Raw genomic sequence first — 21,574 nt, 5'->3', positions numbered from 1 at the left:
CCAAGTTCTCATACCTCTGTCTCGTCAAGTTTAGTGCTGTTCCCCTCCTCTCAGAGAGGCTATCTGGAACTGTAGAGAAATAGAACCAGCCACCAGTTACCGTCACATCATTTTATTGACATTACATGAACATGCAACAGTGAGGAGCACTAGGCATCCAGCTTTTTGACTGATGCCAATGTAGAAGCACATACATAAGGTAGAACTATAAAGCAAAGCCGGCTGAACCCCTGGTAAGCATCTTAGAGCTGAATTAGATAGCTAAAGGTAATTTAGAAAATGCCTGTGCTTAGGCAACTGGGCTAAGTGATCCCTGTAGGTCACTTCCAATTGAAATATTCTATTCTATTCTATTCTAAGCAGAGTAAAAATAATTTTAAAATGCCATCCAAAAGATTAAATGTAGTTCTTTTCGTAACAGTTCTCTGCATTAAAGTTCTACTGCCCAATAATTAAAACAGTATATAATTACTCATTCCATATCAACAAGTACATCCATATTTAAAATAAAAATGTTCAGTCAATAGGGCATGCTGGTATGTCCTATTTTAAAAAAAATCACTTTTATCACCTTGGAATTTTACCTGGTGCTCACAAAGTGAGACAAGACAATTGCTCAGAGGAGTTGAATGTAAATCCTATCATTTGTAATGTAAAATGGAGTTATGAAAACTAATGCATAAAACAAAGCCTGCCCAGCTGACAGTTTGCAAGACACATCTGGCCTCCAGGACAATTTTCCACTATCGTATAAAATTATACATCTCATCTGTCAACTGGCCTTAGTGTAAATGGGACTGATGTCATCCACTCCCAATTGCCAAGAAGTTGAAAAGTCTTGCATTAGATTTACAACTTGTTTATTCTTACCAATTACGGAGGCGAAGACATACTTCTGGCTCTATAAATCGTTATATAATACCCATGTCAAAGCAGAGGACATGAAAGTAAGCAAAGTGCTGGATATAAAATTCAATGACTTACAGAAAAAATATGCATAGGAAGCACTTTGTGGAAGCAAGTGTAGCATAGCTAGGTTGTCCCACGCTAACTTGAATTGAACTACAGCCAATTAGTATCAGTGGGGACATATCACAAAATATCAACCACAGACCCATCCAGCAGTCTTGGAGAGATTGTAGTCTCATTTTTAGCCCTTGCTGAAGCTGTGTCCCATGTTCACACTGCTATTTAGTATTATACTCTAACTTAACATTACTGTATCTACATACCTGGAGTCTCACTCACATGTGCAGTGAACACGATAACTGAGCTTCTGCCCACCGATTTTCCTGGCAATTGCTTGCATCTGTTATGTGTGGGGTATGAAGCAAGCACCGATGCCTTTATAATAAATCCTTAGCATACCAGCTACTGATACAGTATTTTGTGTAATTACATTGCAAAGCTCTGCAAAATATGTTGGATTTTTCAATTCTAAAAAAAGAATAATAATCACAGTTCTGACTCCATCTTCAAATTTATTCAGTTTCTAAAGCATTTGGATGATTACAAATGCCAAGTGTGCAAAATGAGTGGATTCCTTTAAAATTACATTTTTAACTTGTTAGCTTGTGTGTTTTACCCTACAAGCCCAACTGACACAAGTAGTTCCAGTAAAGTCTGTGGTATGACAACAGCAATGACTGACTAATAACAAAAGTAAATCTTGCAGGATAAAAACCTTAAAGTGGAGGACGTCTTTCATCCTTCTAAGTGTTAAACATTATTAATACTTGAAATTACTATTAAACCTTAAATTTGTAGGTTTTAAAATCAAATGGTTCTTTTTCCAACTATCTGACTCGAGGATAGTATCCTCTTTAATTATGTGGATTTCTTCCATTTATGCCTCCTTTGAGTTTTTTGTCTCCTTGTTTTTGTTAAACATTTTATTTCATAACGCATCAAGTTGTTTGCAAAAAAGCTTCCAACATCAGCGTGCTGATCATACTTTATTTTATTAAAATAAGTTACAAGACCCCAAATTACTTTCCCATTTAATGGACAAGTGACATGGGCACATTTTTTACTCTGCCTTGCCATTTCACAGTTTTATATAATGTGATATACTGTATCCATTCTTTTTTTTCTGTATTTACTTTTAAGTAAAAGAATAAAAACATAGTTACTGCTGAAAAGCAGTACCTGCTGTACTACTTGTAGTACAAACGGAAGCACAGCAGGTATAGGTAGCTTTATGGTTATAAAGTGACTATACATTAATATCCTTGGGGTCACTCTATTTTCAAGATTGTTGTCTTCCTGAAGTCTTCTTGACATTTGTCAATAGTAATAAACAAACTGCTGATTAGTAAGCTGTGCAACAAAATAAAGCTTGCTGAACACAATAAAAAAGATTGCTTCGGAAAGATTATTTTCGAATTAAGTAGAATGATAGCTCAGACAACCTGCTCTCTGCCTTGATATGCCTGCAGCTTCTCAGACACTTCATCTAGTGATCAGTTGTTAAGGGCAATATAATAGATGGCTATAAAGTTTGTTTTATTTATAACCTTTCTCATTGATCCATCTTCAACAAACAGTCTGTTTTCTAAATGAGGTCAATATATGCTTGAACCAGAGATTTCCAAACATTTTAGAGATCTGTCCAAGTCTGGCCACTTTCCAAATGATCTCAACAACCATAATTTCTTAGAAGGAGTTGGACCAAGTGACATTCAGGGCTGAGGAGCAGCAGGTGGGTGTCTGCTGCTTTTTCCAGGTTGTCTTGAAAGGATACTAGGGATACAAATTGCCCACCAAAGAATAACTTTGAAAGAAAGCCTCAGTTCTTTGTAATAAAGTATAGTGCTAACTTGAAACTGCCGCATTTTCTTGCTTAACATTAGGTCTTTGGGGCAGTGAGACTGTTCTCTGAAGGACGTGCTACTATCGAGATGACATTACAGCTTTAATTACCTTGGTGTTCAGTTTCAACTACTTAGGTTCCCTGGAATTATACCTTATAATCCAAGGAGAATCAGAGTCTTCCGTTCACTTTTCCCAGGCAGATAAACTGAACTCCAAGCACACTGCCAGAAGAGGGATTTGCAATTAGATCTTATAAAAATAACTTTGAATTTATTGAAGAAATGGGAAAGCCTTGTGTCCTTGGCAGAAGTTTTCATTTGGCTTTCAGAAACTTTGGTGAACTGAAAATTTCACTTATCTGTATAAATGATGTGTTCACATATAAAACTTATTAGTTTGTCCTCCTTTGATTAATCCTAAATACCCCACTCTTTCTTGATTTTGAAGCCCCAGGGATCAGGATGACAACCACAGTCATGGTGCTCCTCTAAATCAATTCCTATTTGAAGAAAAGCACCTTTTACAGAAGAAAGCATGCAGTCTCAAAAATTTCCAGCGATGAAAATCTTAGTAAATTGTCACAGCGATCAACCATTCTCACTTCTAAAAATTGTGCCTTATGTTCAATCACAGCTTGCTCAACTTTAACTTCCAGTTATTAGTTCCTGACACGCCATCTGAGGGCATTTATTCCAACATTCAGGTTTGCTGTGGTACCACAGAGTACACCGCTTTCTTTTTTTGTTTGTTTTTTTCTCTCCCACATGTTTGTGAAATGTCTAATCCGGGGGCCAACCACATTTCTCTTCACTGCCGCAGGCGCCGCACTGCAGCAAACGAAGCCGGCAAATTCCAGCGCAGCAGAGCTGGCACCAGCCAGCCTGGGCCACGGATGTCCCACAGACCCGGGGCTTGCCCAGTGCCTCCACACTCAGCACCCTGCCTCGCAGCTCTCCCATTCTCATATATCGCAACAGCTGGATATTAATAGGCTAGCACATTTTCACAGAGAAGAAGAAGAAGATGGATGAAAATTGCTTGGGAGAGTGCCTGTCTGCAGACTTGGGGTGCAGAGGAATACTGCAGCAACAGGTAGACTGTTGTCGCTCTGCCTGTGAAGGAGTCTTGAAAATTTTGGGACATACATGCACTACTAATAGGAGGGCTCAAAACTGAGCGTTTACTGTAACAGTAAAAGTCATCCAGAAGAATTACAAACAGAACAATAGTTGATGTTTAACAGAGCATATATAATCTAGGGGATGTGGGCATGTGCATTTTATTTTTATCTTGATACTAAAGCCCTTCAATGAAATGTGAAAACATAATGGTATTTGCAACAACCAAGATTTTTCTCCATAGCATTTCTAAAATCACCATGAAAATACTTTCTGTTTTGAGGGGTGTTCCTTCCCTGGCTTATAACAGAACAGCTACTTCTAAAATACCAGTAAAGAGCTGAATGCAGAAGATCATGTAAGAAAAAGGATATATTTTATGGACAGAGCTTCAAGGCGTGAGGTGACTGAGTCCTGCAGGGCAGCTATGGCTTCGCACTTACAGGACTCTTCAGTTGTTATGAGGCTGCTTGTTATGGCTCCTAAGGGAGAAGACAGCATTTAGAATATTTATGCAATTATCGAGCATTTAAATCCCAAGAAAACGCTTGATTCTGCAATGGGAGTTGAACTCACGCTGACTACAGCAAGCACTGCAACCCAGTCAGGAAGGAGGGACAGCAATGAATGGGGCCGGTGCGCAGACAGAGATACAAGTGTCATAATCCAGAAACAGGACAGGCAGGAGAGAGCTCAACTCTAGAGGAGCAGGCGAGCAAGGAGTTCCTAGCCTGCCTACCTAAATCCTCTGCACTCTTTAAATTAGACCATTATTGAGCAAAATATAAAAAGATGCCTGGGTGCAGGGACCAACCAGCCTCCCCCATCAACTCTAATAGCTAGGTGAGAGTGAATCTTCCCTTTGCCTGTTATCTCTCCCTCTCATCCAGAATATCCCCCACCACAAAAGGTAGGGCACCCTGGGAAGTAGAATGTGTGCGTTTAAATGCTGCACACTGAGAAAAACCTGCAGTCTAGGTCTCCATCTTGTAAATAGTCCTTTGACCATCAAACTATCCATACAGGACAGCCACTGGCATCACTGTGAACAGAATCTATTCACTTGGCTGTATTTAAGGCCATGACTAGCTTGTTGGGCTTCTCTTCAGAAGAACCGTAGAATCATAGAGTGGTTTGGGTTGGAAGGGACCTTTAAAGATCATCTAGTCCACCCCCGCTGCGATGGGCAGGGACATCTTTCTATATCAGGTTGCTCAGAGCCCCATCCAACCTGACCTTGAGCAATTCCAGGGATGAGGCATCCACAACCTCTGAGCAACCTGTTCCAGTGCCTCATCACCTGCACAGTAAAGGATTTCTTCTTCATATCTAAATAGATCTATCTATCTATGTAAAATCAATATTGCTGCCCTGTCCAAGCTGGAATGTAACAGTATGTGGAGTATCTATCACTCCCAAACAGAGCACTTCTGAGAATGCGTTAAAAGTCCAAAGTTAAGCCTCCAGGGGCTCTTGCAAGCCAAGCTGGAAGGCACCTGGTGATTTCAGGCACATAAAGAGTTGGTCAATATCAGAAATCATTCAGTTTGGATCAGCTTCTGAGATGTGAATGGAATTTAGAAACCTAAGTCTCAGGTTGTGAAGGAATTAAAAAAATTGAATTTACCACTTACACAAAAGTATAGGCGTATTATTATAATTATTAAATATTATAAATAAAACAAAAAAATAAAGCAGGAACACATGTATTAATTCTAAATAGTAAGCAATAGAGGTTCAACTAAATCATCAATGTTCATCACCCCACAAGTTTTCTTGGTTTGTAACACTGGCAATGTGCATGCATAGGGAGTATCATTTTTGATTCATCAAGAAGTGTGAATCCAAGTCTATTCCAATGTCACATTAATATGTATGGAGCGAACAACAATGTTCAAATGGGCCCAACTGAATTTAAAATCTAGTAGAACAGCACAGCAATGTTAATGGAGGAGCCAGTTATTATGACGCAGAAGTAATCAGTCTCTTAGGAAAGAGAAAACAAGCATCCTATACTCTGCAGGGATTCCACTGAATCTGTTCTTAGGTCTTGCCCTCAGCCTTCCAGACTTACCACGGACCAGCCTCAGCTGTTCTCAAGAACTCTTTTTTCTCCATAATCCATCACAAAACCAGGAATGATCACAAAGGGCTCTGAGAGATGATCGTTCCATTGCGGTATAGTAACATGTCAGGCATCAGCTGATGGCTGTGAGTCCTTAGCTACATGAAAGGCAATTTAACCTCACCTACTCCATAAAGAAAATAGGCATTAAGGCAAGCTGCACCACTTGCTGCAGGCTAAGAACAAACATCAACAGCTACTGAAGCACAGCTACTGCAGCGAGATTACCGTCTACATCCGAGACCTGAATAATAAGCACAATAAGCACAGCCTCCTTAAAAGGGTCTACAATTATGAAATACTCTTTCAACAAGTTATCAAGAAGAATTACTTGTATGTAATACCTGTCTCTTTATATGTGTGTTTTTATGTTGCTTGCAAGGGCAACGACAGCAGATTATTCAATATTTTTTCTGTAGATATATTAATGCATAGCTGATCAATGCCAAACAAATTATGTGAGCATTATAACAGTAAAACAGTAGAAATATTACACCTAAATACAAATTTCACTTGTCTGAATTGTTTTGGTTTCTCTTTTTGCTTATCAATCACGCCATGGATATTTCCATTTTGCAAGGAAACTGATGTCTGCTTGAATTATTGAAAAATGACTGAAATATATCAATTTCAGAAGGTTGTTCATTCAGTGTTTCACTGAAAAAAATCTATGAACAGATTCATTTCTAGCAGTGCAGAAATTAATTTGTCTTAGAGCCAGTGTTGAAACTGGTGTCTCCTTGAGTCCACTGAACCTGTATTTGTCCAGCTCCCTTTTCTGGAACATTACACGAGCTTTATGGTTGATGTACAAAGAAGAGCTGTTCAAGATTCAGCTGGAGGAAGTCCAGTTCAAAATACCACACCAACATGGTTGGTTTCCAACGAACTGCCAGCTAAGTTCTCATGTTTGCATTTCAATTCTCCAGTGACAGATGGAGATCCTCCTTGGATTATGTCTGTTTTAACAAAATTACTTTTTCAACTAACTTTGGTAACTGCCCTGAAGGACTGTAGAAACAGTCCTCCTGCGAAATTTAGTGTCTTCCAGTATTTGATATTCAAAATCTTGGGCACTCCCATTGCCACTGGGATGCACAATAAGTCATACAAAACACGCTAGAGTTGTGGTTTTTTAAGTCCAGACCTACAAAAATTACTATTTTTGCAGATGGTATTTGCCTATTTCCACCTATTTTGTAACTTTGCTCTTACACAGAGTCCTTACCCACTTGATGGAATGGCAAGTTATTCCTACTCTGAACCAGAGATTGGACTAGATACTTCTTGAGGTCCCTTCCAACCCAACTTTACTTATGATCTACATCAAATGGTGCAGGAGTTCTGCCAACAGTTTATGCCATTATTATCCATGTGAAGGGAAAGCAGCTGGTGAGTTCACGTCTGCCCCACTCATGTTGGAGGAGTGGACAAGAACATATGGTTTAGCATTGCAGTAGTTCTTCTGGCACCAGTTCTGTTCCCCTCTGGCCCCCACCATCCTCTGAATGCTGGTACACAATGGAGTCCCATGCCCCAGAGGCAGATGCCCCAGAACCCTGCTTTGCTAATCCCCCCAATTATTCCCATTTCATAAGGAAATGCAGATTATAACAGATTATTTTTTTTAAATATGGTAAAGTCTTTAAATGTGTGGTGATAGGTAAGAGTCAACTGTAGTTTTAAATACAATAACCGCTATAACTAAACAAGAAGGATCAAACTAGCTCAAAACATTAGTGGACACAGGCAGAAAATAATGAAAAGAGGTTATACTTTCAGGGAGTTTGTGAGTCAATAGAACGTTTCTCAAACAGATTAAAAGGATTTAACACATTGAAGGGAGGTACTTCAATAAATATATTAAAAAAAAAAACACATTAAATTATTACTTGAGCATGTTTTCTCATCTGAATTTAAGGCAAAGCCTTCATAGCAGTCACAGCAATACAATCCACCATTACTCATACAGACCTGCTCGCAGTCATGGGTTCCTAGTGCACATACATCAGTTCCTACAGAGCACATTTTGGAGAAACAGTTATCCAAAAACAAGATAGCATTTTTTAATGCTTCCCAATGGCAATGCTTTTGCATGCTGGGACCCTAACCTACACGAATCTTACCAGGAACTACTAAGATGTGTAACTGATCTTGCCTTGGAGCAGCAAGATGAACTAATTGCCTTGCTGGGGTCTCCCTCAGTCCTTACTTTGTACAGTCTATGCTCACTCTGACCACAGCTGACTAACCTCACCAGATGTGAAGTGCCAGATCACCTCCAAAGGTATGCTCCGAAGTTTCCAGTACACAATAACTTTACAATAAGGAGACCAGGAAAGAAACACTTCTAAAATTATTACTTTTTGACTATAACACAAAATCACCGAGAAGCTGAAGAAACAAACAGCAATGTGAAATTCAACCTGCAGGGGAGACCACCACCTCGAGCTGCCTCCTGCATGATGGAACATAGTTACCCCAGTACTGCAAAGTGTGTGACTGTGTGACTAACTCCAGCTCTTCTCTCTTCAATTATTCCTCAGTTCTAGGGTTGCTGAATATCGCATAATTTTTTTTAAATCCAGTGAAGGCCTTAGTTATAAGATAATAAAGAAAGACCGAATGGTAAGCAGACACTAGCATTGTTGCATATAAAGTGCTTTATATCTCTGAATGTGGCTTGAAGTGGAAAAGGCAGAGTGACATAGAACTGTCTTAGAACACCTGAAAGCATGTGAAAGCTTCTCAAACAGATCCAAACACATTAACCTGCTAATGAGAGTTATTTCAATACATGTACTTAGCTGGGGAGGGTATGGGGGCATAGGGAACAGAAATCTGCTTACTTGAGCAAGTCTTCTTGTCTGGATTTAGGGTGTAGCCTTGGTAGCAGTCACAGGTATAAAACAGATCATCTCTCACGCAGACCTGCTCACAGTCATGCCTTCCAGGTGCACACATGTCGACAGCTGAGGAAGCCATTTGGGACGAGAATATTAATCAGCACCCAAACTTCAGCCTATTTAGTCAGTGTTAGTAATTCCCATTTGCAAACATATCTTTATTTGGATTCAAACCAGGACATTTTTATTCCATGTCAGCACGCTATTAGCCATAGTAGGGTATATAGAGCGTGTTTGTATCTGGCTATCAACATCACAAAATTAATATGATTTTTTTAATGCTGGCAACACTTTTTTGCAGTTGTAACAGATTGCGAAAGGAACCGAACTAGCAGTGACCCAGTTACAAAATAATTACCCAGAGAAATTTCAGAGAACAAGTATCTGGATTTTAAGAGACTATTTGGCATTATTTCAGCTCTAATTGAGTTGGATAAGACGCTGGTTTTTAGAGTGAAAAGACCATAAACAGAAGACTATACATGGCTGTGAAAAAAAAGAGAGAAGTGGCACCCGCTGCCAGTTACAAAGTGGGTACTTGATGTGTGAGGCTGATGTTTTCTGCCAAATGTAATGCGTCAACTCTGAAAGGGCAAGCTGGGAAGGAGTTCCTATATTTGGGTATCTTCACAGTAAGGAGGTTCAGTAAGGCACAAGCAAAGAAGGAGGGGAGGGGAAGGGAAGGGAAGGGAAGGGAAGGGAAGGGAAGGGAAGGGAAGGGAAGGGAAGGGAAGGGAAGGGAAGGGAAGGGAAGGGAAGGGAAGGGAAGGGAAGGGAAGGGAAGGGAAGGGAAGGGAAGGGAAGGGAAGGGAAGGGAAGGGAAGGGAAGGGAAGGGAAGGGAAGGGAAGGGAAGGGAAGGGAAGGGAAGGGAAGGGAAGGGAAGGGAAGGGAAGGGAAGGGAAGGGAAGGGAAGGGAAGGGAAGGGAAGGGAAGGGAAGGGAAGGGAAGGGAAGGGAAGGGAAGGGAGGGGAAGGGAGGGGAAGGGGAAGGGGAAGGGAAGGGGAAGGGAAGGGAAGGGGAAGGGAAGGGGAAGGGAAGGGGAAGGGAAGGGAAGGGGAAGGGAAGGGGAAGGGAAGGGGAAGGGGAAGGGAAGGGGAAGGGGAAGGGAAGGGGAAGGGAAGGGGAAGGGAAGGGGAAGGGAAGGGGAAGGGAAGACCCCCCCTCTTGGACCTAGACTATTTTTATTATATCATGAAGACCTGGATGGCTGAGAAATCATTAGCAGCCTATTGCAAAATGAGATTCAAAAGAGGAAAAAAGCAAGCATGTTAGGGAAACAACCTGAAATTTGACTGTGCAGGGGGACAATCAGTGCTATGAAAGGAGGTTGAGGATTGAAATCACAAAGGGGATGCCTAACTGAATTCATATTGCTTCACAGGTGTTTATTGCCTCTGTATAATGCCAGCTGAGAGTTAACCTTAGGAACTATATTTACAAAATCAGCTCCTACAGTATGCAGGAAAAAATACTGAGGACCTCTGGCTTCATCTCCTTGAGATTTGAGACCTGTGACTTAATTGGAGAGATTTGCCTGGAATTGGAAGCCTAAGTTCAGCACTTTGTCACACAAAATGTAGTAAGGAAAGGTAGTATAATGCAAGTGGAAAAAAGGATTTTGCGTAAATAAATCGTCAGAGAGACATAAAAAGAAATGGTGAAGTTCAAAACCTAATTAAGTGAAAATCATAGATAATACATATTAATTTGTAGGTACTATAGATTTTTATATATATCCTTAAGTACCAGCTACGTCTATGCTCCTATGCTCCTCTCCACAAGAGACCAGAACCGAGAAAGAACATTTCCCTCCATCCTCTAGAGCTCTAAGGCTGGAGTATTTTTTCAGGTCCAAACACGTCCACCAGAAAGAGTGATCGCACTCGTGATGATATATACTGTAATCTCTCTCACAGCAGAGTCCTTGCTCTTCTTCATCTCATTCCCTTGTGCTGCTTTGATGAAGAGTTTTCTGACGTAAGTAGTTCACATCACATATTCCCACCAAATACATTATCCTTCTCCTCTCTCAGGTGGATATGGCAATTCGTGCTCCATTGGTGTGAAAATACTGTGAAGTCCTCACGGCAATGCCAAATGGCATTTTAATTATACCAAGTACAAGCTTCACACAACTGTGGAAGAGTCATGGGTCTCAAATTATTACTGGACACATGAAGAAATGAAGTTGCGCTGTGTTTTCAGGAGTTGTACAGAAACTCTTGGATAATTTATCAGAAAAATAACATAAATTAACCTGATTTTTAAAAGTTAGCTAAACACAGTATTTCCTTGATCAGGTCTTACCTGAGCAAGTCTTCTTATCTGGATTCAGAGTGTATCCATCATAGCAGTCACAGCTGTAGGATCCATCGTTACTCAGACAGATTTGTGCACAATCATGCCTTCCAGGTGCACAGATGTCTATGGCTATGGTGAACCATGTTTTAGAAAAGAAATCTATTACTCCCTCATAGACACTCAAGCGTTTTAAATACTTTAATATTTATAAATACGATTTAATTAGGATTCAAATTAGGATTCAACCAGTGCCCTACTACATTATTATATTATGCTGCAGACAACTGAATTCAGTTACTAATTATTTAATGAAGGAGGCAGATACTGGGACTGCTATACCACATCTCATACAATTCTGATTTTCATCAGCAATTCGAACATCCCTGAATATACCCAGTACAGATGAAGTTGAAACACCATACTGAGATGAGCAATAACCTGTCACATGTCAAGGCAGAAGAAGCTGCTTCTTGCAATATTAGGTAGTAACTGTGGTGAATCCAAATTTAACTTCATACTTTCATCCATGAGCTGAAGGGAGGCACAAAAAGCCAGGCATGATATGTAGAAATGCTATTAAATGGCAAAGAGATATAAAGCCTAGTGAGAACAAAAGCAAGCAAACAAACAAACAAACAGGAGCACTAGAAGATTATGTTCTCTCTTCAGAAATAAGAACAGTACAAACTTCAGTGAGAAGAATGCTTATGTGCTCTCAAAGAAAGGAATGCGCTTACCAGTTATAAAATAGCTACCCTAAGGCTGGTGCTGCTCAAAACTTCTGGATTTAAAGAAACAACTCCAGGGAAGTATTTGTGGAAAAAAAAATGTATAATAGGCTAACTTTTTGAGGTGACAATTCAAGGAGTAGGAAAGGAAGAAGCTGCTGGTGGTGTAAGACTGGGGTTGCTATATCGCAGATCTCTGCTCAGCTTGCAAGCAGAAGCAGCAAGCTGTAAAAAAAATGAGTTTTGACAGGAGAGATGGAGGGGACATGAGAACATCATTAACACTGTGGACCAGTGGCACTCATTCTCCAGTGGAGACACAGTGCTGGTGGGCGTCTCTGGAATAGGTTCATCCTCTCCCAGGGACTAAAGTGATGTTTATGAAGTACTGTGAAGACCATAAAATAGTAGATAAGTGCCAAATTGCATTTTTGTAATCAATGCGTTTAAAGGAAAATGCAATTCTACTGCTACTGGAACCAAGGGGAAAGGCTCCAGGTGAATGCTCATTTTACAAGCTGATGTCTGTAAGCACTTTTTCAATTACAAACAATGAAGGTAAGTCACAGAAAACATGTCCGTGTTTCAGATATTAAAGTAGCCGTTAATTCTTACCTGAGCAAGTTTTCTTATCTGGATCCAGAGTGTAGCCTTCATAGCACTCACAGACATAGGAGCCGTTGTTACTCACACAGATCTGATCACACTCGTGCCTTCCAGGTGCACACATATCCACAGCTGCAAGACACACGTTGGAGAAGCAATTCATTGTTAATAAAAAGTAGTTTGGGGTGGAGTGCATATTCACATTTTTAATGTATTTCTATTTGGAATCAGCTCAGAAATAGCAACAGCAATTGAAGGAATTTGAGTAAGTGGCAGGAGAAAGTATCTATACAGTGTCTACACCTCATAACTATGTTTTGGCATCTAGCCCTAATGAATGGTTCTCTAGGCATAATAAAAAGGATGGTGATGGAATCAAACTACTCCTCATCATTACTCACAGCAGACTTATTTATTTATTATTAGATTTATTATTATTGAAGGAGATACGGATGTTCACTGTTCCAACAGTAGCTTCTCAAACCCAATTACGGTGTTAAAAAGCAATTTATTTTTTTCTAGTTGAACACATCTACTGAAGGAGTAATACCTGAGCAGGTTCTCTTATCTGGATTGAGAGTGTAGCCTTCATAGCACTCACAAAGGTAGGATCCGCCGTTACTCACACAGACCTGCTCACAGTCATGGGTCCCAAGTGCACACACATTCGCAGCTAGAAAGGGCATTTACAGAAAAGGCATTTCAGTCATCCCAAAGGAAAGAAAGAGTCATTAGTAACTTACGCTTACAAAAGTACATCTTGCACTCTTTGCTGGATTAGTAGAAGTAAATGTCAGCGCTATGTCACCGTCACAAAAAACTACAGGCATCTTTTGCATCATTCTGTAGCCAGAAGCAAGAGGTCATAAACGTCCCTGGAACAACTGCATTGAAATAACTCACCACCTGAGGTGGCAGAAAGATAAGATTAATCTGAAAACAGTGCAACAGGGAGAGACAGATTTTAAGCATTTTGTAACACTGCACTGGAAATGAGAGCTTGGCAATGAAAAGGACCTTCTGCCTTACTGTATCCAGTCCCTTTCTATTACAACCAACCAGGTTAAGTAATCCCAAAATATATCAGTCACTTCTGGCAGCATATTAACTTCTGCTCACTGGCATACAACCTCATTTATGCATTCTTCTGCACTGTAAAAAAACCCTATGTAAACTGAAATGCAACAGAAAGCAAAATAAAAAATAAATTAAAATAAAACAAAACAAAACACAAGTGCAACAGAAAAAGCATCAAAACAGGTGGAAGAGAAAAATGACTCAAAGGCAGTTGGATAACACACTGTCTTCTCAGGGATGAAAAGAGTATCTGCATAATGATCATCCGGATCTATCAGCCAGTGCAGGACGGGTGTGCGAGGGCTGCAGCTGCCTTGGCCCATCAGATTTAAAAAGCCAAGACCAAAAGAGGATGTGGAGGAAAGTTTCTACAGTAAGGTAGCTTTACAGGCACGTGAAACTCCTAACTGAAGGCCAGTAGAGAAATAACATCCAAACATCAGAGAACTGAGAAGCTGAAGCTGCAAACTACAAAGTAAGAGTCAGTTTTCGGGGACCAGCCAATTCCCCAGCAAACAGTAAGTCTATCTCATCAGACTGAGAAAACAGAAAACAGTGACATGAAAAGCAGCGTGATGGATGGCAGCTGGGAGAAGCCCGTTGTGGTGACAGGGCAGACGAAATGCCTGTTGTACCGCTGGGCTATCTCTGCAACGTACTATGTGCGCTGACAGTCTTTTCCTTCACAGATGCTCTAACTACATCACTGATTAACTCCTGACCAACTTTTCTCAAGTGTATTTAGCTTTGGATCTGCTGCTTCTTTAGTCACCTCAACACGCCTCTCTCTCTCCACAGACTGTACAGAAAACCTCACTTAAACACACTTAAACTTATATGATTGTTAGATTACTAAATTTAGATGAGATGGAAAAGGGAAGGGGAGAGGGAAAGGGGGAGGAAAAAAAGTTAGAGAAAAAAAGTGGGAAGGGGGAAAGAAAGGAAATAAAGAAGGAGGAAACAAAAAGGAAAAGGAGAAAAATGGGAAGACAAGTCTGTTACTGCCCGAGATTTTACTTAGATGAGTGCCTGAGATTTTACTTAGATGAGCAGTTACAATGTGGATATTGACTACTGGTAAAATCAAGCTCCAAAGCAATAGTGGTAAGCAATAGGGATAAGAAACAAGAAGCAAGAGTGCTTGAATCTCCTCATGTATTTCTAAATGCAAGGCAACATTGCCCATTTTCTAAAACATGGAAGATTTAGCTATCCCCTAATAAGGCTGATAGAAAGTGTGTCTTGTCTTTCCATTGGTAAAAACAAATCTCAAACCAAGACAGCATCTTTTCACTCTGCTACACCCTTGGGAATAAGAGAATTCATCTCCATGACTTAGGAACAAAATCTGTGGGTAATATTTTCAAGCATAACTGAGAAGCTCAGACTCAAATGGTCAGATTTTTGTGGTAGGAAAGTCAAGCTTCCACTGACTTGGACACCAACTCAAGGCTAAGATTTTCCATCTCCAGTATGGTGTCATGTGGAATGATGCTCTCAACGCATCAAGAACTTGATCTTTGCCAACTACTTTGCCCCTGAACATTAGTCTTCCTGTTTTCAGTTCACCCTACAAACAAATTTATTTGCCTTGGCCAAAGCAAAGAAAAACCTAATTGTCACTGGTGAGTCTAGATTTCTGACCAAAAAGCAGCCTGGAGCTGGAAAAGACCCAGTTTACCTACACTGTCTTACAAGACCCTCTTAGATTCATTTGGTTTGTAGGAACCTTTTTAAAAACTATTCCTTTTACCCCATTTTTGTCCACAAATCCCACAGAATCTGGCTAATTGCATGCAGGCAATCAGAGTTTCACTGGAAGTATGTATGTGTAAGCTCTCTTTGGTTTACCCTCCAACTTAGTGGGGGTGTCATTCCTATGCTTTGGCACAATAAACAGTAAGTTTACTCTTACGAACAAGAGATTTTTCTTTGGTGCTATGAAAGGACTTGCTTTGGCGAGAACATAGGTGGAAAATTGGTGCTATGTTCACAGCACACATACCTGTCCAGCTAGGTGGGCACTTGTACCCACCTCCACCTACCAGAGAGAGCAACATCAGCAACACAACGTGTTGTCAAGCCAAACCTCAAGGCATTTCCTATGTTAATTATTGGGCGAAGTGTCCTGTCTACAGGTGGTCCTACGCATTTATTTCATATGTAGAAAGGGAGGTCTATTCACTCTAAACTTAGTCAAAAGGTACGGTGGTCATTTTTAGTAAGGCTCTGAAATAACAACGTAAAGTAACACACTGCCAACCCAGGTCACAGGGCAATGGCTGTTATTTTAATTCTCTTACAATGTTCTTTACACCTGATTTTACCCATTATTTGCTGGAGACTTATTTTACAGGCAATTTCCTTAGAAAATTACTAGAAAAATCTACTTCATACGGGTTTTTTAATTGTCAAAAAGTCATCATTTGATTTTTGCAGGTAGGGCTGTGGCATAGCTATCTATAAGCAGTTCTAAATACTCCAGATACATGATTCCTGTGAATGACAATATCAACCCACACTGGTTAGTGGCATTCTAGCACAAATCAAATATATCTCCAGCATTTTTCCAAGACCAGCCCTGAAAGAGTGAAGCTAATTCAACCCATCACACAGTTCCCTGTCTAAATCAAGTTGCAGAGAAACAGAGAAAAGTGCGAGTCTGGCACACTGAAAGCCCAGCAATGCCTGCAGAGTGAAAGCCCATCCCAAGATGACCTGCTGTTGTGTTCAGACACTTCACCCTGCATCAAATTTGTCAAGCTAGCACACTGATTCTCCTACTCTGAATCTACAAGGAGCCCTTCAGCACCACACTTCCACCCTCCTCGCTTCCCAGCCAGATAGGAAAAGAAATGAGTAGACTGCACAGCTCCGGTGTGTGCTCTCACTAAGTCAGTAAATATACGTAGCCAAATCCCAGTCAGATTGCCGTGCTTTCTCTTGCACTAAATTGTACCAACTGCACATGGAGGCCCACTGAAATCAGACCTGTTACTTGCATGGTAAGGTCACTGTTCAAAATGCAAGGTCATTACTTGGCCTCCACTGAATAAAAGTGTTGACTTGTTTGCCCAACAGATGGCAAAGGAAATACTTCAATGTGATACATAACACTTCTGAAAAAGAAAAACTTCTTTCTTAGGGAGTGGAACCACAGTATGAGCCAAAAGCAGTCAAATTACACTACACTCTTTGACTGACCGCCTTACCACAGAAAGTCTCTCTGAATTTGGATGTCAGCTTTTCAATCACACCATAGGTCTCCACATAGAAGACGTGTTCATCCAGTGGTTCGCTGGCCATTATCCTCAAGGACTGCATGTCTGCCTGGTCTACCCCAACTGCATAGATCTCAATGCCAGCTGTCTGGGCGCTTGCTGCCACATCTTGAACCCGGTCTTGTGGTCGTCCATCTGTCACAACAATGACCACCTTGGGGATATTGAAGATTGCTGGCCGGGTGCCCATTTCCTCAGTGAAGACTTCATCCATGGCAGTTTGGATGGCAAGGCCAGTCATCGTGCCAGCAGACAAGGGCTCAATGTGAGATATAGCCTCCTTCATAGATGCTTTATCAAAGTAGGTCCGGAGCGGAAACTCTACTTTGACTGTGCTAGCATAATTCATGACCGCCACACGGGTTGTTCTTTCACCAACGTCCAGAGTATCAATCATTTTTGACAAAAAGATTTTCACTTTCTCAAACTCTTCAGGTCGGACACTACGGGAACTGTCTATGATGAAGACGAGATCTAGGGGCCGGTTCTTGCAGGCAGTGTCTGTCAAGAAGGAAGGAAAATGCTTCAGTCATCTCCTACACAGGACCGAAGCTCTCACCGTAGGGCAGTGAGAGCTGTCATGGAAAACTACTCCTACCAGGTGAATGCTGGCACTCTTGATTCTTTAGGAAGAGGCTTAAAAATATAGTGAGCAACACATTAGAAATTCTTAAATATTAATTTTGACAAGTAACAAATAATTGCACTTTTCTAAGCTTTTACAGATAGGTCCACATTTGAGCTCACAAAATGTCTAACTGTCCTTGAAACAAAGGGTTGTAGTTCGCATGTAACAACCAACACAGAAATGTAGCAATGATATATAAATATACTTACTTTTAATTTTTATAAAGATAAATGCTGAATTCCATTTTTAGAAGCTACAGAAATAAAATGGAAAACAACTGGCTACATTATATAGAGAACAGATACTAACAACATTTTTAGGAGAGTAACAAGATAGATTGCCAATTAGGAATTATTTCTTATTTGCAGTTCACGATCCAAAGTACACAACAAGAAGAAATAAAGGCCGACAGAAAAAGATACAAATGACACTGTGATAAAGGCTTCTTCAGAAGTTGTTACTGTTTTAAGGCTTTTAGAGCAGAGAAAAAAAGTGAGACTATTTATGAAGTAATTTTACATGTAAAAACAAACATTTACACACGTTTCTAGCTTCCAAAAATTCCTCACTGACATATAAATCTAGACAGAAATAGAAAAGCCACAGTTCAGATCAGAGACAAGCATCACTTCTAGGAAGACAAAAAATAATGAAGATGGCGACAGCAGGCAACCTAAGCTTACACTCCCTGTCCTGATATCCTGACCTGATATGGACAGTAACATGTACTTACTTCATACCATCAAGGTATGGATTTGTGCAGCTGGTTTATGAAAAACAGACAACCCAAAAGCAGAATATTTCATTAAAAGAGACATTCTGGCTCAACAGTGCATTAAAATTGCAGAACGTGAGGTGTTCAGTTTGAATATGGTCCCTGCGAACTCTTTTGGGAACCCTGCTACTATCAAGCTCACTTTTAGTATTCCATTCCAGTGGAAATAAAAAATAAAAAAAACCTTCAACAGTCTGTTAAAAGTAGAGGTGAAAATGGTACTCTTTTTTTCAGTGCATTAAAAACCTTTTTTTCTCTTGTGCAAGTGAAAAAGGAGGGGAAAAAATCAAACTGCATAGATAGATCTTAAATTTCCATCAGGAAACACAGTAGCAGAGTTGATTTTGCCTTTGGACAGAGTAACGAACTGGACGAGTCTAGGAATCCATCCAGGTCTATCACATATAATTCTACGTGCACCCCAGAACTCAGGTTTTGCATAAGGATTTGCAAGAACGGCTTTGTACCCTTTGGGAAGCTGAGAAAACATGAAATGTTTGTGCATGTCTGCGTAGCTTAAGACATGAAAGAAAAAGACACAATGTTTGTCCTGCAAAATAAAGAGACCAATTCCAAGATTTGTAGGCAGAAGAATAATTTTAGATTAAGAAAAAAACCCCAACTTTTCAGCAGCCTGATCCTTCTGTGAGTTTGAAATAGAGATATTTACAGCAATGAACAGAGGTAGAGAACAGTTAAGTAGGTTTTAGAGATTAGTAAGGCCAGCCTTGCATAAACAAAGGTAGTTGGTGCTTCTGCCTGCAAGCGAATGGTCCACAGAATCACAGAATCATTAAGGCTGGAAAAAACCTTTAAGATCATCAAGTCCAACCATCAACCCAACACCATCATGCCCACTAAACCATGTGCTGAAGTGCCACATCTGCATGTTTTTTGAACACTTCCAGGGATGGTGACTCCACCACCTCCCTGGGCAGCCTGTTCCAATGCCTGACCACTCTCTCTGTAAAGAAATTTTTCCTAATATCCAATCTAAACCTCCCCTGGCACAACCTGAGGCCATTTTCTCTCGTCCTATCACTAGTTACTTGGGAGCAGAGACCAACATCCACCTCACCACAACCCCCTTTCAGGTAGTTGTAGAGAGCGATAAGGTCTCCTCTCAGCCTCCTCTTCTCCAGACTAAACAAGCCCAGTTCCCTCAGCCGCTCCTCATAACACTTGTGCTCCGGACCCCGCACCACTGCAGCTACACCCAGGTGCTCCCGGGGCGTAACCCTCCTGCAGCCGTTTGTGAAACCAAGCACGCAAGGAGACGCCGCAAGAGAAGCAATGGCAGGCGGTACCCGCAGCGGCTGGGCATCGGCGAGCAACGCGCGCCGCGAGCGGGCGGGCGCGCAGCGCCTCTGGGCCGGGCCGGCCGCGGGGAGTCGGCAGCCCCCGCCGCCCCGCGGAGTACGGTACCTGCCGCGCCGTGGCTCCCGCCGAGGCCGCCGCCCGGCCGCGGCTGCCGGCGCAGGCGGTGCGGGGAGCCGCGCGCCGCGGGCGGCAGCAGTAGCAGCAGCAGCAGCGCCAGGCCGCAGCAGACGGTGCCGAGCGCGCGCCGCATGGTGCCACCGCCCGCCCCGCGCCCCGCCGCCTTTAAACCCGCCGGCCGCGATGGCGGCGGGGGGGGATCGAGGGGGCCTCGGCTCCCGCCGCCGCCGCCTCCTCCTCCACGGGGCGGGCCGGCGGCCGGCAAGGCGCGGCCCGCGCTCCCCCGCCCCGACGGAGCGTTCAGCCTGGGGGAGAGGGACGGGCGGCGGGGAGCGGAGCGAAACTTTGGGAACTTGCTGCGCGCTGAGGGAAGGGATCGCGCCTCTGGGCCGGGGAAGCGGAGATAGAAACTCACCCTTTCTGCCGGCACGGGCATTGTTCGACTCGGGTCTGCTAACCCGCACTTCCAGCCCCAAGGCTCGATTCCCAGGACAGTGTTTGCAAAGAAGGGGAGAAAAAGCTCACGGCGTGAGCTCCGGGGCACGAGAAACTGCCCTCCCCGTTGTCACGTCTAACCTCGGACCTTCTGCCTAGTCTTAGCGCTGCACGTCCTGCCAGCTCCCGCGGGAAGCTGCAGCAAGCCGCAACGGAAAGTGCAGTGTCAGGCTGCAGGACCACCTTTTCTCCTTTCACTTCTCTAAGGGGAACAGAAAGCGCCGATTTAGAACCAGAACCATCACACTCTCACGACCCACCAGCAGCATGGTCTCAGGCAGATACTGACTGACTTCAGCAAGTACTACCGCACCTGCACAGTAGAAGAGACCACCATCACGTTCAGAAAACCTGCAGATGGAATCGGGGGAGAGGGAACACCGCTCTACCCGCAGAGGAACGCCACATAGCTTCAGCAGAGTACAACGTCTTTCATCTAGAGGGGGCTGCAGCTCTGAGCAGCAACACGTACACACACAACACGGAGTTCAAGCAGTGCCTGCTGCTGCCATATGAGCACCCACTTGCCTTTTGGGAAGTCTCAGCAACCGCTCCTTGTCCAGAGCTCTGTTCCCATACCCAACGCTTTCAAGTTCCTTTGGTGCCCACTCATGGTCAGAGCTAATGAAGGAGCAGGTTTTTGGCTTCATTCTGCAACACACCAAATCTCCCTCAGTGCAGGTGGATCCAGGCCAGAGTGTGTTGCTCTGGGATCAGCCCCCGTAGTTTCAGCTGTGTCTTTCTTAGACAGCTTTAGCTTCATCCAGTCTTCCAGCTCCCCTCCAGAAGGCCCATTTAAGCAGTCTTTGCCAGCATCTAAAGATTCCCTGGTTTTGGAGCCTCTTTGGGAATCCAAATCAAATGCCATTCCTTAGAACTTGGAAGCCGAGTGCAGTTGCAAAGACACCCGGGTGCAGAGGGGAAGTGGAAGGGCAGGGCACTGCCAGAACAGCAGCACAAGATGTTCTCAGACCACCGCAGTATCTTTGGTGAAGAGGAAACTAAGGAACCAGTTACTGACAGTGTGATCATGACAGAGTATTTTTAAACTTGTCAGGGGCAGGAAAGAGGTTCATACTTGAATAGACTAGAATAGCCAAGAACCTGTATGCTGTAGCCGTTTGAATCCTTTGCCCCAGAGTTTAATTCCAGATCCCTTTCATCATCTTTCATCTCTTCATCATCCAATCAGAAAGCCATTTTTTCTTCAGATATATTAGCAGATCACTAAATTATCTCTTATCTATTACTACACAGAGGAACAGCAGAAAGTTGTTTGAAG

General features: G+C 42.3%; 1 protein-coding gene across 1 annotated transcript; it reads right to left on the bottom strand.

Annotated features, from left to right (window-relative positions):
* Positions 1-2,402: 2,402 nt before the first annotated feature.
* MATN3 (matrilin 3) lies at positions 2,403-19,930 on the bottom strand (the record flags this gene model as incomplete). Its single annotated transcript, XM_081997405.1, has 8 exons — positions 2,403-2,455; positions 4,304-4,414; positions 8,907-9,029; positions 11,272-11,394; positions 12,609-12,731; positions 13,150-13,272; positions 16,889-17,458; positions 19,786-19,930. The coding sequence occupies 8 exons, from the start codon at positions 19,928-19,930 to the stop codon at positions 2,403-2,405; spliced, it is 1,371 nt and encodes a 456-aa protein (XP_081853531.1).
* Between the last annotated feature and the right edge of the window lie 1,644 nt (positions 19,931-21,574).

Source organism: Phaethon aethereus (genome assembly GCF_964289735.1).
Source record: "Phaethon aethereus genome assembly, chromosome: 3".
NCBI lineage: Eukaryota > Metazoa > Chordata > Aves > Phaethontiformes > Phaethontidae > Phaethon > Phaethon aethereus.
The sequence above is the reverse complement of the archived record's forward strand: the minus strand, read 5'-3'. Positions and strand labels throughout refer to the sequence as shown.